Source organism: Lemur catta, chromosome 10 (genome assembly GCF_020740605.2).
Source record: "Lemur catta isolate mLemCat1 chromosome 10, mLemCat1.pri, whole genome shotgun sequence".
Lineage (NCBI taxonomy): Eukaryota > Metazoa > Chordata > Mammalia > Primates > Lemuridae > Lemur > Lemur catta.
In genome coordinates, this window is record NC_059137.1 from 81,220,285 (window position 1) to 81,238,965 (window position 18,681).

At 43.7% G+C, this 18,681-nt stretch overlaps 1 protein-coding gene across 5 annotated transcripts in view; it reads right to left on the reverse strand.

Moving 5' to 3' along the window:
- Positions 1-18,681, reverse strand: part of LOC123646463 (aminopeptidase O (putative)) — a 349,846-nt gene that overhangs the window by 14,128 nt on the left and 317,037 nt on the right. For 3 of the 5 annotated variants that reach the window (XM_045563458.1, XM_045563459.1, XM_045563463.1), the window contains one exon: positions 14,496-14,612. In XM_045563458.1, coding sequence (XP_045419414.1) covers positions 14,496-14,612 — 117 coding nt within the window. Of the gene's footprint in view, positions 1-12,800; positions 12,991-14,495; positions 14,613-18,681 lie in introns of those variants that run through there. The other 2 variants (XM_045563460.1, XR_006737901.1) reach the window with 2 other exon arrangements.

Sequence of the window (18,681 nt, forward strand, 5' to 3'; positions counted from 1 at the left end):
CAGCACAGTGGAGCTTCTTATACGCAGATGCAGCAGGTGTGCGTGGATGATGCCCACACTGAGAAATGCAGTCTTTAGGAAAAGGACTGCAGCCCCCACCTGGCCTGCTGTGGCGTGTTCTTTCCTAACAGATGAGACGCTGCCCTCCCTGCACCCACACGGGATGGGGCCACAGTTCACCACAACCCCAGATCCCAGGCATGAGCATCTTAGCTGGCTGACAGTTTACAATTCTCAATGCTCTTTCACTGCTATTATCTCACATTTTTAAAATTTCAATTTTAGTGTTTCCACGAAGCTACTTCAAAGAACTTTTAGTTTTTTCTTTTTTTGAGATGGGGTCTTGCTCTGTCACCCAGGTTGGGATACAGTGGTCCAATCTTAGCTCAGCGTATCCTTAAACTCTGGGCTCAAGCAACCCTCCCACCGCCTCAGCCTTCTGAGTAGCTGGGACTACAGGTGCTCGCCACCACGCCTGGCAAAGAAATAAAAATTCTTATATGGGAATATTCCCCCATGGCCTGCTAATTATCTTCTAGGCTAATTTTCCAAAGCAGGTTTCAAACTTTTCTTAAGCATAATTCTTTTCATTTTTAATAAAAATGTTAGCTGGAATCCTAGTATATAAAGACAGAGTAAAAAGAAGACTATGAGTAGGTTCTTCAAGTAATTTACATCTTCATGTCAGGTAGGAAACACCTTTAAATTAAACAGTAAACTCCTTTGTGGGGCCCTGGTTTCCTGGACGTAGAGTCTGGAAACCAGTGTCTTACAGGAGAGTCATTGTGCCTGAAACAGAAGCAGAATCACAAGAGGCTGAGCAGATACTGCTGCAGGCCTAAGACAGAACAGACCAGTTCTCATAACGTAGCCAATACCCCCAACCGGGCTCTGGCAGCCACTGTGCCACCAATAAAGTACATTAGACAGTCAAGTTCAAAGACAGGAAAACGGCCTCACACCTTCTTCCACGGCAATCCCAGAGCCAGGTTTAGTTTGGTGCATACTCATTGCCATGCTTTAAAAAGCCCACATGGCTCCTTTTGGTAGCTGTGCCTCCCCACTTTTTTTTTTTTGAGACGGGGGGTCTTACTCTGTCACACCCAGGCTGGAGTGCAGTGGTATGACTTTAGCTCAGTGTAGCCTCCAACTCCTGGGCTCAAGAGATCCTCCTGCTTCAGCTTCCCAAGTAGCTGAGACTTCTGGAATATACCACCATGTCCCGTTAATTTACACACACACACACGTTTTTTTCTTTCTTTCTTTTTTTTTTTTTTTTGTAAAGACAAGGTCTCGCTATGTTGCTCAGGATGGTCTCAAACCCCTGGCCTCAAGTGATCCTCCCACCTCAACTTCCCACAGTGCTGGGATTACAGGCATGAGCCACCGCACCCAGCTGGTTTATTTTTAAACATGTAAAAATTATAAACGGATAACTTTACAGTAATAGAGAACCCAAAGTACACGAATTTCAAACCATTCATACCAAATTCACTCTTGATCTTTACAACAGCCGCAATCAATACAGGTACATGTTGAACATCCCACGTCCAAATATCTGAAATCCACAATGTTCCCAAATCCAAAACTTTTTGAGCGCTAACATGACACTCAAAAGAAATGCTCACTGGAGCATTTCAGATTTTAGATTTTTGGATGTGGGATGCTCGACCAGTTAAGTACATTCCGACATCTGAAAAAATCTGAAATCTGAAACATTTCTTGTCTTAAGTATTTCGGATAAGGGAGACTCAACCTTTGTATTATTTTGTGTTTTTCCTTTCCTCCACCTGCCACTGTTTCATTTACCAGCATAGCGTAGGCCACATACTGTCATTTGAAGACGACTACAGTATTTTCCCTTCTATTAATATACTAAAGCTCCATTAGTCTTTCAATCTTCTGATGACACCAGAAAGTCTCAAAGGTGTCCCAGTAGCCTTTAGCCTTTTAACAAGGAGGCTGTGCCAGGGTGGCAGACATGGGACACAGATGTCTGCTGTGACATTACATGGCATTGCTGCCGTCCTGCCTCATCCCACACCCCCGTGTTTACCTGAGTGATCTGATGTGTCCACACCCCCAGCCCACCTCCTTGGCCCAGAGTTCATCAACCCACACTGTGACCCCGCTGGCCACTCTCAGAGTGGGGCTTTTGCAGCAGACACTGCTCTCTGAAACTGCTGTGTCTCCTTCTTCACTGATAGGATGTATGTATTTACACTAACATGCGAGATTGGGGAAAGCAGGGGCCTTGGCCTTTGGGCAATCTCCGGGCTGTGTCCCAGTGCCCAGCACATAGTACATGCTTGATAAATGCTTCTGAGAGAGCATACCACTGTTCAAAACCTGGAATGCTTTTCAGCTACTTTGAAATTATAATGGGCAGTTGAAGGCTATAAAATGCTTTGAAGAATGCCACCTGTCCTATTTATGACAGGAAGCACTCCCCTTTCTTTTCAGTCCTTTTGATTTTTAAATTTACTGTTCAAGGAGGGGAAAAAAAATCTGTCCAAGGAATATGATCTGGGAAGCCCATTAAACCTCATTTAGAGTTCCATTTTATATCTGTAAACAGAAAGACGGAGGCTCATGGCTTTTGTAAGTTAATAAGTCTACACTGCTAAACAAACCTGCTTTTTCAATTTGTGTCCTTAAATTAGATTAACTTGGCTTTAAAGTGGGCTTACTGCTGAGGAGGGGGCGCCTCTGCAGAGCAGCTACAGGCAGGCGGCATTCCAGCCCAGGGCTGCCTGCGGGGCCATCCGTGCTGCTGGGGTCTGGCTACCTGCTCAGTTTCAGGACTGTGCTGTCAACATTTGTGTTTGATTCTATCACTTCTCCTTTTCTCTCTCACCTTTACTGCTCCTTACGCTCATAGGACTGCAATCTGAATGTTATTTTGTAAACTAAAGACAATTAAAATTTACTTTATTTGCTGTTGCAAACCTAGGTTAGTAAATCCCTAGGCCTGGGGTAGAGAGAACAAATGGAACATCAGACACTTACTGCTCTTGCTGGAGTTGGTCCCTCATGCTCTTGTCTATACCTTAACTGGTTAGAGCTGGAGCTGCAGCAATGGCCGCTCCCAGGCCACCCTGCGGAGACTTGGTACTGGTCACGTGTGATGACAAATGTCAAACACAAATGCCAAGTATGACAAAAGAGGTAGCCTCACTCACATGTGTGACCCCAGGCAAATTCTACCCTTTCTTGCTTCATTTTCCTATGGATACACTTTTATTTAATGATACTGATGCTATTAAAGACAACTGGCTCCAAAAAGTAAAACTTGTAGCCCATGTAGGGTTTGCCACTTTGAAACATGGCACAGTTTGCCTTCCTTCTGTACCGTGACTGCTCACAGAATGGCCAGACATCCCAGTTTGTAATTCTGAAATTAGGAATAATACACTCCACCTTCTTTCTTCATTTTGTTAACATGTGACTCACGGCCTTTGCTGAAAAAGAGGAGTTTCACTGTTGGCTGAAACAGTGACCACGATTACCTCCTCTGATGAGCTCACAAGGGACAGCCATCCCTTGCTCTCCCTGTCCTCAGAAGTAGATGTGACTCTGGCGGCCTCACCAAGTCTGCGAAAAAGGCTCGCTCTCTCTTGAAGGTGTTTTGCTCTGGGCTAAGTTACTCCCATCACTTTTGTTGTGTCAGACACAGATCCAGGAAAAGTCATTCTCCAACAAATAAGTACTGGGTATTAAGGATAAAATGGTGATCAAAACAGACAAGCCCTTGCCTTCCTGGAGCTTACAATTCAATAGAAAGTTTAAGAAAAATCCAGTAAACCAGCAAGTGTAGACTCATGTTGGTGACAGATGCCATGAAAGGGTAGAACAGGTTCAAGGAGCGGGTGGGGATGTAGTCAGAGAAGCCTCCCTCAGGAGAAGCCATACAAACTGAGACCCAAAGGAGGAAAAGGAACCAGCCACTGACAGGGCCATCCTGAACCCAGCCCACTTCTCGCCATACCGTGTGTTCCATGAAGAAATCCAACCCTTCCTTCTCCCTTGCTTCTTGCTATTTTTTCCAATACCCTTTTCTTCAAGAGCTAGAGAAACGGACTTTCAAACATAAACCCCACAGACTTAAATGTAAGAGCTAAAACTACAGAACTCTTAGAAAAAACATAGGCATAAAATTTCATAAGCTTGGATTAAGCAATGGTTTCTCAGATTTGATACCAAAAGCACAAGCAACAAAAGAAAAAATAAACAGGACTTCAAAGTTAAAACTTCTAATGTTTCAGAGGAAGACATCAAGAAAGTGAAAAGACAACCCACAGCATGAGAGAATATTTTTGCAAATCGTATTTGATAAGGGACTTGTATCTGGACTACATGAAGAACTATAACTCAATAATACAAAGACAAACCAATTTAAAAATGAACAAAAGGTATGACTACATATTTCTCCAAAGAAGATGTACAATGGTCAATAAGTACATGGAAAGATGCTCAACATCCTTAATCAACAGGGAAGGGCAAATAGAAACCACAATGAGATCCCATTGCACATCCAAAAGGACAGCTAAAATAAAAAACAGTAACAAGTATTGGTGGAGATGTAGAAAAATTAGAACCCTCATATACTGCTGGATACAATGTAAAATGATGCAGCCATTGTGGAAAACAGTCTGGCAGTTCTTCCAAAGGTTAAATGGAGGTACATTATGACTCAGAAATTCTACTCCTAGGTGTATACCCAAGAAAAGTGAAAACCTATGTCCACACAAAAACCTGTACACAAATACTCACAGCAGCATTATTCATAATAGTTAAAAAGAGGAAACAATCGAAATACCCATCAACTTCTGAATGGATAAAGAAATGTGGTCTGTCCATATGACTGAAAATATTTGGCAATAAAAAGCAATGTATCGATACGTGCTACAAACAAGCACAATCCCTAAAACAGTATGCTACATTAAAGGAAGCCACAAAGATCGCATAATTTATATGATTCCATTCCCGTGAAAGTCCAGAATAGGCAAATTTATAGAGACAGAAGAATCAGTGGTTGCTTAGGATGGGGGAGCTGGGGATTACAGCTCTAAAGGGTACTGGGTTTCTTTTGGGGGTGACAAAAATGCTCTACAATTAACTGCAGTGATGGTTGCACAACTTTGAATATACTAAAAACCACCATACACTTTAAATGGTGAACTGTATGGTATGTGAATTATAGCTCAAAAAAGTTATTAAAAAGAAGCCCTGCCCCCCCCAACTCCCATGCCAAAAGCCAAGTTGAGGAAGGCTGTTTCAGCAAAGGGTAACAGTCTACATAGTCCACTCTTGAGAAAAGCTACCTGGCGTCCTGGGAGCCAAGCCTGTGAGGAGAGGCTCAGCTTTGGGCTGCTGGTTTCTGACTGGCTAGTTTCCCCAATGCCTGGGAACTTCCTGTGCTCAGTCTGGGCATCTGCTTCCACCCACAGATGGGCAAGACCAGTTGGTTTACGGAACACAGTTCCATGTGGTTCAAGGTTGCAGCAAAGCAACATGCAGACTGAACAGCCTAAAAAAATCATTTTTAGTGCCATCCCATGAAGTTTAGCTCATCTCTTCTTGTGTTTATGTTTTAAAATTTCATACCCTGCCATCCACATAGAATACCACCATTTGCACGCCAAGCAAGCCTGGGAACGTGCTCCAGCAAGCTGACCCTGTGAGAGCTGGCTGCACTCGAGAGGTAGAGCCCACATCCTATCTGTCCCTATGAGGTTCCCAAAGCTTGAAGGCCAGACAAACCCAACTCTCACATCCTGCTGGGACACAGGACTACAGAGCAAAGAAGGTGTACAAGAAAGGCACCAGAGGGAAGAACAGCCACCTGGAAAAGTATTGAGAATTTTGGCAAAGTGAGCCCTCTCTTTTAGGGCACCTAAGGTATACATTTAAATATGGTTCAGTTTATAATTGTGAAAGAAAATGGCAGTGTTCAAAGACAACTGCGTTTTTTTGGTGTGGATTTCAGAACAGAAATAGAATACAAAAATAAGTAAACTCCTGACTTAGCTATAAAGAACCCAGAAAACCAATAAACCCCCAAGCAATGATTTCACTTGAGAGAACTGGAGACCAAATGAATAAGAGATGTAGCTGGTTTCTTGGCTATACTGGAAGGAGAGCGTCAGGGCAATGCTATTTAGACTCCAGAAAATGTGTAAATTTCCAGATCTTTCTGAGAAACTCTATACAGACTGGGAGAATATCAATACAGCAAGAGTAGACAATGCCCTCACCTCTTCAGATGTCTGTAAAATTGGGCCAGTGGCTAAGTACAGTGGAAGCAGATGAGGGCAAGAACAATGAGCCACCAGACTTTTCTAATAAAGTCTGGCTGAACCTATAGCTAAAAGACCACCTACTAGCTTCTCTCTCTTTTTTTATCAGATAAATTCTAAACTGATTTATTTAAAAGGTGCTTTAAAAAAAATTAGCCAGATTATGCTGTGTATGGCTCACTTTTTTCTCTACTTGCACTCATTTACCAAACATCTGACCAACCACAATGTGCTGTAACAATTCACAGTAAATAAAACAAGTCCCTAGCCTCAGGAACAACAGAGGAATTATTAATCTGAAAAGTGAAAGTTCTTTGTCATTTTAGATCAGCTTTTAAGAAGTCCCTTTATCACAGTATAGCAGGGAGACTGTTGTGTAGGGTTTCCACAGAAAAGTTCCAGAAGCACTAAACTGAGTAACGGAAAGAAATCCCTAAGAAAGAAATACCAAGAGGTCCCTTCCTGACTTCGAAGGAAAGTTCTAAAACACCGATTCAGTGTTTTATAAACCAAATACAACAAAGAAAAAAACACACAAATATAACCAAAGATTTCCCTAAGAACTCTGTTCTTTCTGTATCACAAAATCATGTTGGTTTTAAAAGAAAGATAAGTCTAAAGCAACTAAATACAATTACCACCACAATCCGTTTTTTTCATCTATACCCACCTAACTTTTAAAACCCTAGAAAAGGAATTAACATGCTGTGTTAAAGGGACAGCTATAATCCTCACAAGCACTGTCTTAGATATTTAAAAACCTGGTATTAAGTCACACTATTCACAGGTCATATTCTGAAGTTCAGATTCATCAGCATTTGGCCTCCTGATTTGCAACCTGAGCTTGACCACATCAAGGGGCCAGCAAGACAGACCCCTTGGACCTACAAAGACATTGTAACAAAGGGCCTAATGCTGAGTGTCTGGGAGCTTCCAGGTGGAAGAGGCAAGTGTCAACTTGCCCTGCTGGGAGCTCCCCTTGAGATCCGGCCCCTCGTGTTTTACCCTGGAAAACCACTTCACTAATTGCCACACACTATTCTGACCCTCCACAATGGTCTCCTTTTTTTGGTATTCAATCTGAAAATCTGCCTCGTGGGGCTTTGTTCCACGATGGTGCATCCTGACGAGGCTGGGCGATGGCCTGGGAGCCAGCTGGCCTGGTGATGAGGCCCTGGGTCTGCCTATACCCAGGGCAGCCGGCAGGGGCAAGAGAGGAGAGAAGAGGGTGCCCACCGTGCGCCTCTGGACATCACTGAGACGGAGCCAGCGCTCTAGCACTGCCCCCACTTGGAGGCTTTGGTGTCCTGCTGTGCAGAGGCCTGGCACCCCCGGCACCACCGCTGGGGAGGCATAGCTGGGTGCTGCCCTCACACACCACCATGATTACAGGACCTGACATCAGCAACACCAGGGTTTCTGCCTTTCTATGCTACTTAGATTCTGATCAAGGAACGAGAGGAGCCAAGTTCAGCACACTGCATTTTAATAAACTGTTGCACACCCTGAAATGGCAACAAAGCCCAAAGAGATTATATCTAGCCTCTTCTCTGAACTATTCTGTGAGAAAACAAAATAGAAATGTCTTATTTATTTGTAGCCAGAACACTACAAAAAAGCAACCAGGGAAGAAAAGGGTAACAGGAGTTACAATGGCAGGGAACAGACCCTCCTTCACAAAGCCCCGATGCAGAAGGTGAAAGTGGTCTTGAATGGAAAGAGTTCTAGCATTAAAAGGAATGAGGAGAATCATGACGACAGATCAAGTTTTGTAATCCAGGGGCATAACATCCTGCTAAATCTTTCTTCTCTGCCACTTTGATATGCCCCTCTAGGCCTGTTAATCATTAAATGCTCAATTCATAGGAACTATGCATTTGGCCAAATGAAATTCAGAAATGAGCATCAAAGCTATCAGACCACTGCGCTGCTGGAGTCACACCTTCCACCTTTGGACTACAAATAAATGCTACACTGCTTTCTTTCCAAGCAAACAGTGAGTATTAAAATACACATCTCCCTGCTTATGTAAAACCTGGTAGGAGACCAAGAGCCATGGACATGGTTTGCAAGGGCTCTTCAGCCACAGCCAATGCTGCAAGGTTAGATGTTTTTCCACTCGCAATCAACCTTGAAAGTGTCCTTTTCAGTCCAGAATGCAGACAGGATGAGTGGTAAAACAGGTTTGTCCTTACTTACTAATCTGTTTCCTTAGATGTACTTGCTCCTACTGCTTTAGTTTGCAATTCCTTCTTTTTTCTTCCACATGAAAGACTGCAGCCTCCCAAGGTTACATTCTTTAGAGTCTTGGGAGAGTACAGCTGGCTCAGGGTGGCCTCTCAATGTCTTTCTAGCTGCCTCACTCTGTGCTGTGACCAATCCGCAGGCATTTTATTAAGTGAGATTTTAAAAATTGCCTTTTGTGGATCAGCTACTGTCTTAGAGCAGTGGTTCTTCACCCAGTGATTCTGCCTTCCAAGGGACACATTTGGCAGTGTCTAGGGACACTCTGAGTGCCACGATGGGAGAGAGCAGGGGTTGCTACTGGCAATTCACGGGTGGAGGCCAGGGATGCTAAACACCCCACAAAGCATAGAATAGCCTTCCACAGAGCAAAGAATCATCTAGTTCAAAATGTCAGCAGTGCTAAGGCTGGGAAACCTTGATCTGCAGCAGATTCCCCTCACCCTGGACAATACACCTCCACCCACAACCACCAAGCTCCAGTTCAAGAATTGCATGACCAAATACACAGGGGCTCTCAGTAGTTGGGTAGCCTAAAAAGAAGGACTATGAACAGAATACACATCTAAAAACTGGGCCCATTTCTCTTCTCTTTCTGCCAGTCTTCACAGATTAAAACAAAAAGTAGCTATAGATAAAGAGATAATACAAAAGCTGTTTCAGCTAAGCAACAAGATGTCACCATTTCAGACCAAATGAGTGGAAGTGAATCTTATGTGAACAGAAACTACGTTAAAACTGTGGGTGCTTACATTTTCTCAGTGGTCTCACAGATGTTTTCCTATCCTGTGTTGTTAACAATCCCATGAAGAAGGTGTTTATGGCTCCACTTTAATCCTGAGGAAACTGAGGTTCAGGAACCTTGGTCAAAGTCCCCAAGGAGGAAGCAGAAGAGCTGATGAGAGCCTTGGAACCATCCAGGTTTAACATTCTTTAAACTGTGGTCTGTGACCCATTAGTGGGTCATAAAATCAATTTACATGTCACAATGCACATTTTTAAAAGAAAGTGAAATAGGACAAAATAGAAAATATCAGAGTAAAGGCGGTTTCACAAAGTTTTTCCAGCTGGTTGTAATAAAAAGAAGTCCAAAAGCTGCCAGTCTAGTCGAAGCACTGCTCTGTGGATATGGAAAATGGGGCCCACAGAAGGTGGGCAACTTGTCTGTGGTCACCAGCCGGCTGGGGCCCTGGGACTTAAATCCAGCTCACTGCTATGTCAACACGCCTTGGCCAGTACCAGGTATTCAGCTGGCCTGAGTGTTTAGATGAGATCAAGAAACGGAAGAGCCGCTCACATGCACATGAGCAGGTACCATCCTTCCCTGCACGTGAGGCCGGGCATGCGGGCAGTACCCTGATGGGAGTGCAGTGAAGGCCCCACCCTGGGGAAGACAGAGACATCGATGTGCTTTCTTGCTCCAATCCAATCCAGGAGGCCTCTTCCTTTCAACCAACAGTATTTTCCCCAAAATAGTGAGGGGACAAACTGATGCTGCCAATGGCTCCTCCCAGAAAACTGATTTTCTTGCTCAGCATATGAACTGAAATATCAGAGCAGAGCATGCCACAGTGTGGACCTTTCTAGTGAGCTGTACCACCAAAATGATGCTGGAGATTTTGTCACCTGAGGCATGCCCCTGATTTCAAAGTGTTCAGCGCAGTCTATAGAAACAAAGTTGTCTGAGGTCATTTGTGGGGTTCTGAGGAAAGAGGTCACAAAGCCAGGTTCCAGCAACACTCACTTTGCTAACAGGGGGTAGCCAGTTTACAGTTAAGAGACCTGCTAAGACAGGCAAGAAATTTACCGTTTAAAAAGGGATCTATCTTAGAAAACATCTTTTGTTCCCAGAATTAGCTGTCAAATATATTTTTAAACTTTTATGGCTATTTGAGAAATGTACTCAAAATACCGTAGACAGGTGCTCCTTTGGACTTAATTTCCCATCAGCTCATTTTCCTTCCTAGTTGAAGCAGCCCAGCAAAAGGCAGTGGTCTGAGACTTGGTGGGTGAAAGACGGCCGATTCCTGCAGTGACCTTCCCTTTCCAGGCCAAGGAATGTAGAGGTGCCCCTCCCTGTCCCACCCTGCAGAGGATGGCAAAGCATGAGGTGGCCTAGGCCGGTATGCCCTGCTCCATCCACCTTCCAATTTCATTTGTCTTTGTGCATGTTTCTTTCAAAATTCTGAACATGGGGCACCACTTCCTCCCAGAGCCGACCTACGTATTCACACCACATGATGCACACACACATGGGGTGGGGGTGCAGAGGGTACAGTATAACCTCGAATGGTATTCAGAAGGCTGGTCCCTACAAACCCCCCACATGCAAATACTGGCCAAGCAGCATCCTCAGACTCAGTCCATGTTCAGAGATTCTGACTCACAAATCTGACCTGGGAGCACAACTGGAACACAGAAGCAATACAACGACGGAGACACACAAGAAGAACAGTTGAAAATAAACCTCTGTCCTTCCTTCCTTCTGTGTGTGGGTGGGACTGTAATGGCCCACCCCTACAGAGAAGGAAGGAAGCAGCAAAGGGACAAACAGGGATGATGGCCCAGAAGCTGAAGCAACCACTGGAATGGAGAGCCCCGATTCCCTTGAGCCATCTAGACAGGTTTCTCACACAGTCCAGGCTCTCTTGACAGGCTACCTCAGGAACACGCTACAGTCAGATCGCACTACTCAGCCAACAAAAGGACTCTGCAGTGCACCTCGCAATGAGGGGCATAAGCAGGTGAACACGGCAACACTGCTGCATCTAAGAACATAACAGCAGGCTCACCTTCTACAAAGGTGACTTCACACCATGCTTTCAGGAAAAAGGCCAGTCAACACGAGAGCAAGGAGAGCCTTTCTGCATATGTTCGAAATAAATACAAAGGCACACCAAGACGAAGCAGGTAAAGGAATGGCTATTCCCACCCACCACTCGTGGGCATCTCTTCTCTGTACTAGAGAGATACTCCACTATCCCAGGCTGGCATCTTTCTGCACCAGACATCTAATTCAACGCTGTGGTCCCAAGGTCCTGGGGCAGCACCCTGAGCAAAGAACATCAGAACCGTAACTCACACTGCTCCCTGCCAGGAAACCCCTCTGTCACTTAAAATAAACGTAGATGATTATTCGACTAAACTCCTGTTAATCAGTGTCAATATAAATCACACTTAACTAATAAAGTTTCTAGAAAATACCCTGGTTGGCCAAAATCCTATTGTTTTTCTGGTTTTGAGTGACAGTTCAAGGAAACTTCACAGTGAGATAGATACGCGTCAATGTGACTAGCCACCTGCCAGGACCTTGAGAGTTTGGGGCAGAGGCACTTCCCGAGATGTGCACCACAGCCTTAAGCCTCCACGGCCCTAATCTGGCTCCTGCTCACCTGACCTCAACCCTGCAGGCCCTGGCACAGGGCCAGCAAACCCCTGTGCGACAGGCCAAGTCAGTCCATAGCTAGGAACAGTGTGTATGTTTTCAAATATTTTTAAAAAGTGACAGGGGGAAAAACACCATGACTATCTTGAGATGTGTTAATTATGTGAAATTCAAGTTTCAGGGTCCGTAAAAAATTTTATTGGCAAACAGCCACATCTGTCTGTTCACATATTGTCTATGGCACCTTTTGCCCTACAACAACAAAGTGGAATAGTTGCAACAGAGACTGTGTGGCCTGAAATATTAACTATCTGGTCCTTTGTGGAAAAAGTTTGCTGACTCCCATCCTAGCACATGCCAAGTTCATACCTCTGTGCTTGCTGTCATCTCTGTACAGAAACTACCCTGACCCTTGGCTCTGTATGGACAGCTGCTTCTTGTCTTTAGGTCCTGGCTAAAATGTCACTATCCCTTGAGTAACCTTTCCTGAATTTTCTATCTAGAGAAACCTAGCCCAACTCTGCCCTGTATATCTCCTTCACAGCTCTTATCTGAAGTTATCTTGTCCATTTACTTATGAGCTGTCTTTTCACAACACAGGCTTCCTTGCCTGTCGTTTCCACTGCTATGTTCCTAGTTCCTAGCAGAACATTTGCGAACTGCATGAACATTGGTCATATTAGTTATATGAACTGAGCAAAGATGTACTCAGACCCCTGTCTCTCATTACCAGGGATCCACACTGAAGAGACTGCCCTGTCCGGGCATCATGATACAGCTCGTAAGATGTAAAACAAGCAATCAAATAAAACCTGTTATACTTCTTGAAGGTTTTATTTGGTTGCTTGTTTTAACAACTAAGTGGAGCTGTAAGTTAAGAACAGGATGTGTTTTATGCCCAAAGGATGGGGAGAAACTGGGACTCCCACCTCATGGCTTCCGGACATCAAGTGACAGGTGCCCGGCGCCTGCTCTGATCCTCTCGCCCTGGTCTGTCCATGCCCATCACAGGGTCCTGGCATTTCGGTGGTATTCAGCTCCCGTTAAAACATAGCCCAATGCCTATAAATAGGAAGGCCTTTTAAACACTAATTCAATATAACAGTCTGGCATTTGGAAACTCCTATAAACAAAAATATAAGAGCTGAAATAAATAGCAACAGTTGCTCAGGTGGATAAGAAGTTATGTGTGCCTTCTTGGAGTTTTTCAATTACTCCTGAATTTATGGGACTTTAAAATGCATAACAATGTCCATTTTACCTTAAGTTAATAAGGCATTGGCTTTCATCAATTTACTCCTTTTTTTTTTTGAGATAGGGTCTTGCTCTGTCTCCCAGGCTAGAGTGCAGTGGCATCATCATAGTTTACTGCAACCTCAAACTCCTGGGCTCAAGCGATTCTCCTGCCTCAGCCTTCCGAGTAGCTGGGACTATAGGCGCTCACCACCATGCTTGGCTAATTTTTCTAATTTTTTGTAGAGACAGGGTCTCGCTCTTGCTCAGGCTGGTCTCAAACTCCTGGCCTCAAGCAATCCTCCTGCCTTAGCCTCCCAGAGTGCTAGGATTACAGGTGTGAGCTATTGTGCCCAGAGAATTTACTCCATTTTAATGATTGTAAAATTCATTTAAGCCAATATATCCTGAATATCATTTCAACATCAATAGGGAGAAATTACAATATTTTGCTTTTTTATTTGATGCTTTCAATATCCACTGTAAACTTTATACTTATACCACATCTCAATTCAAAATAGCTACATTTCAAGTGTTCAGTAGTTACATGTGGCTAATGGCTGCTGTACTAGACTGCACAGTTTTAAAATGTTCAGAGTTATTTTCAACTGAAACAAACCAAACTTACTTGCGTTTTCAGCATTTTAGGAATTTTATATAAAAGAGATTTCTCTTTGAGCTCTTGTTTTTTACTAAAGATGACTGAATACATTAAATATTTATTATTTTATATTAAAAAATACCCTGGAATTCATCTTAGGATTCACATTGCATTCCTTACAATAAGGTAAAAGATATTAAGGACTACATCATATTGCTTTCCCACAAGCATCCAATTTTAATTTTTAAGCCACGGCTGCTAGATTCAGTTTTCATTTCCTTTACACATGGCTGCTTTCCTGTCCTAACTGAAGGCAACCAAGAAGCTCTGACATATCTGAGCCAAGTTTCCTTCGTGTGCAACAGGAAGGTGCCACCATCAGTGTGCAAGATGACCCGCCCAAGTTAATAGCTCAAAAACACTCCACCCTGCCTGCTCCTTCCTTTAGGAGACCTATTCTGTCTTTACAATTTAAGAAGTAAGAGAGAAAAACTTAGGATTTCAAAATACGCTGGTTAGCAGCACAAGCATGATCAGAGGGCCCCTGCTGGAGCAAGCACACCGAGGGGAGCAGCTTAGCTCTGCCCAAAGCACTTGTTCTTTACTCATACAGCAAACACATGGAATTTTGCTAACAGAAATGTAGTTCCAATAGTCTGGGGCTACAGTGGGATCGTCATTCTTTGCCAACAGTGGGGGCTGCTGTTTAAACTCTGAAGGCGTTCCTGCTTACCTCGGCATCCTGATCTTGGAGGTGGTATGTCCTCTGGAGGCTTCGCAGAGTTCGGGGGTTCAAGGTCTTCTGCTCCAAGAGACGCTCCAGAAGCAAGACCAGCTGGTCTGGAAGAAGCTGAGGGCAAAACCAAACAGCCTGTGAAATGCCATTCAGCTGATGAGAAATTAAACACAAATGTTTAGACCAAAGAGAGTAAATCCACGGTAACCTGGGCCTATGTCTGAAACATGGGAGGAGTGCTGAGTTGAATTTTGTAAAACCTCAGGGTATATACTGTCTATATCCCCCAAAGACACTGCATTCTGGGGTCTGATTAAGCCCTGTTTCCCATGACTTTTCAGCCCAGTTCTACACTTAGAGCAGATCAAAAGTGTGCTTATCTTCATAAAACATTATCATGTTTTATATTCCTTTATAGCATGCATATTCCAAAAAATGTAATTTAGCCTAGACAAAGATTCAAGAAGCCATCCACTTTTAGGCAAACACATAGATACTTAACAAATAAGCAGCTTTCAGATTTCTTTCTTTACCAAATGAACCCTGCAAATACACCTGCTACACAATGAAAAATAAAGAACATATAATGAAACAAGAACCATGTTTCCTCCATTATAAAAATTATAAGTTTATACTCCACTAAAAAATTGTAAAAGGCTGTACAAATGATTATACATATAGCTATTTACACAGAACACAAACACACAAGGTCACCCATATTCCTGAGTTTTCAGATAAGAAAGGTCAAAAGTGGTATTACCAGTAAGGGCAAAGAGAAGAGGAAGTCTTTGTGTGGTACAAAAATAAAAAACAAACTGTATTTGTGAAATCCAAGAACCAAAGAATAAGACTTCATTGGACTTACTCATTTGGGTACCACAGTGCCAAGACTGGCGGCGCTGCCTCGCACAGCAGCCCACCGGAGAAGTCAGTTTAAGATATACTTCACAGGAACTGAAAAATACCTTATTCTAAAAATCAAGGTTTAAAAATTATTACTATTAACTCCACCATTCTCCACACTTAGCTTTTCTCTATCCCTGCTTATGCCCAGATAATTCCTGTCAACTCACTCAAATTTACAGGTCTGGAAGCCAATAGCAGACTGATAGAAAATTCATATGAATGCTTGGATTTTAATTGCCACTTTCTATTACTCTAAAAGAAATTTTAAAAATTATTGCCTTCTCTCCCTCCCCTCCTTCATCTTCTGCCCTCAAGTGTGTGCTCTGCCTAGCTCCCCTCCTCCAACATTCCCCCACCACTCATTCATACACACACACACAAACACACTTTGCCATAATGCACATGCAGGAGATTGCTAGGCTACACTGCAACATCCACCATGTAATTCCACAAAGAATTCATTTCTTACATTTCCTCTTCTCACCCTTCCAAGTTCTAACAAAACCCCACTCTCCTATAGAGACAGAGAGGTAGATAGACACATACAGATGCACATCGCTTGGTTCTTGGGTCTGTTTGTCTCATAACATCACTCCACCTGAAAGTCAGGCTGTGGACAGTCTCTCAGGCTGACAGGAGAAACAAGGTGCCTTCAGCGAAATCACATTACAGTTAGCGCTGACCTGTGAGGTTAGACACATAAGGACTCAACCACTAGCCCTTAATTTCTTTTCATGAGAAGTCAGTGCTTGTAAGATGTTTTAAAAACATCAAATTACTACATAGCCACTAGTAACAAAAACCACCAATTTACCATATTCTATAGTTTTAGACACATGAGACTACTTTTACGATATTAAAAAGAAATCTGTTTTATAGAAGAGGCCAAACCCAGGACCCCAAGCCTCTGGTGAGCCTCCTCACCATGACCACCCTTCAGAGGTAGGTACGTGTGGGGCACCCAGCCTCGTGGCACTCCTGACCAGGCAGCCCCGCTGAAACCTAGTTCTCTGCCTTTCTTGCTGGCCCCTCCCGTCTTGGCTGGAGCAGCTCCCTCCGCCCTCCTTCTCCTCCTCCCCACCCATCTCACCCTGCAGCCTCCTTCAATGTGCCAAGGGAAGTCCTTTCCTGCTGGAGGCGGAGTCTTCAGCCCGTGGCCTTGTGTGCACCCTACCCTTCCCTGAAGCTGCTCACCAGATACTCCTGCAATGAACGCTCTCCATGGCGTCTTCCCTCTCTTTCCAAACTTGGGCCTTCCTTACCCTGCCCCCCTACTTTCCTTTGTTTTGCTACTGCCAAAGTGTGCTCCTCTGGGTTCCCCACTCCAGGGTGGCCTGGCCTGGGCACCCCACCTCTCTCTGCGGGGGCGGGGGGAAGGCAGGGTTGCCACACTCCAGGGACAAGAACACCCAGCAATATATAGGTGTGGGAAGCGCCCAGACTGGGTCAGAGTAGCCCAGCCTGCCCTGCATCCCACCTCCACAGGCACTCTCAAAACAGGTAAGTAGCATTTCTAAAGGCAGCCAGTCTGAGGGCAATGGGAGCGAGGCCCCTCCAGACACAGGAAGGCAGGCTTCTGGGAAAGAACCCAGCCCAACAGAGAAGTGATTCTTGGTAGTGACAAGGCCTGATCCAGTGCAGAAACATCCATTGCCCAGGAAGGGGCCTCGTTTGCTAACTAAATACAGAAAGAACCAGCCCTGCCAATTTGCAGAATTACAGGGAAAGAAAAAGTAGAAAGAAAAGCAACTCCCTATTATGTGCTTGCACTTACAAAGAGGCCTATTGTTAGAACTCTCATTGGGGACTTGGTTTAAACTAAAGAGACTCACAGAAAAGAAAAAAAAAAACTTTGAGTAAGACAACTAGATTGGTCCTCAACTTACCCCAACTGCAACAAATAAACACAGCTCCAGTTTAAAATCAAACAAATACTGATATGTGAACCCATCAAAATACTTGGATTCATACTTGTATATCTCTCAGAGTTTTCTCCTAAGCAGAAAGTTCACACATCTGCACATAGACACAACTGAAAGAATCACTGCAAGTTTTTGTCTTCTCCAAATTTTACATAATGGAAATATTTAAAGCTAAGCCCCTGAGGTAAGACAGAGAGCTGAGCGGGAAGGGAGGGAGTACATGTGTGGCCAAATCCTCAGGGTTCTTCCATAAGTGTAACTGGAGAGAGGTAAATAAAGAGCAAGGGTGGACACGCCCCCTCCAGGTATCTGCTCCTCCTTTAATAAGGCACCAACGACAGACTGCTGCAAGAGCCAGCATGTTCACAGGCAGGCAGAACTCAACAAGGACCAACACAACCACGCTGAAAACATTCCTCCATAATGCCAGGAGATTTCTGCTAGTCCGACTCTTTAGAATAGACTTACAGAAATGACTCTCACTCACTCAGTAAACAACCTGTAGCCATCTGGCTTTCAGCTCTAACTCTAATTCATGGGGGAGAAATGTAGTTTCTAAACAACGAAAAAGGTAGAAAAAAAATCAGTGAACGAATGCTGTTTGGGGAGGCAGACAATAAAACTAATTAAGCATCCTTTATTCATAAATAAGTTAACATTTTTAAAAAATGAGATTAACGGACCTTAAAAAGAGGATATTAAGGCAAAAATGAGGTAAGTAGCTACTTTAATACAGCACATTTCTCTTTGTAAAATAAACATTTGCTCCCTGTAATACCACCCTACGATGAAAAAGAAATATGTAATAAGACAAAATGTTTGAAAAGCAAGTGAAAGATATCATATACTAGCAAACGTCCTCAGAGGCAGTGCTGGGCAGTGAGACCAGCCCTGGCAGCTGGTGCAGGGGTAATAGGAAATGTCGTGTGGATCATTCCACTCCCATCCACGTAGAAATCAAATTAAATTTCACATGACTTCTAGGCCAATTGTGTTTTAATACAGCAGTTCTCCAGGAGACAGACATGGTTTTAGTCATACTATGGAATGATCAAGAAAAATAAAATACGTCTCTGAGCATTCCCCCCATGAAAGCAGCTCTTTTTAACATCATAAAAAGAACGTGCTTTTATTTCTGGGGGTCTCATAGTGCTCACACCCACAGTTCAACAGTGACAGAAATAGAAAGTTCTTTCCTTTGCACAAACAAGGAATTCATGATGGGGTTATTATTTTTTCCATATGGAGACCAGCTCAGTATTTTTAAAATGCATCTGCCTCAGAAACTTAGACAAAATAAGACTATGGGGTGCCAAAGTCATGTGAGTACTTGAAAGAGAGAACTTCACAGGACT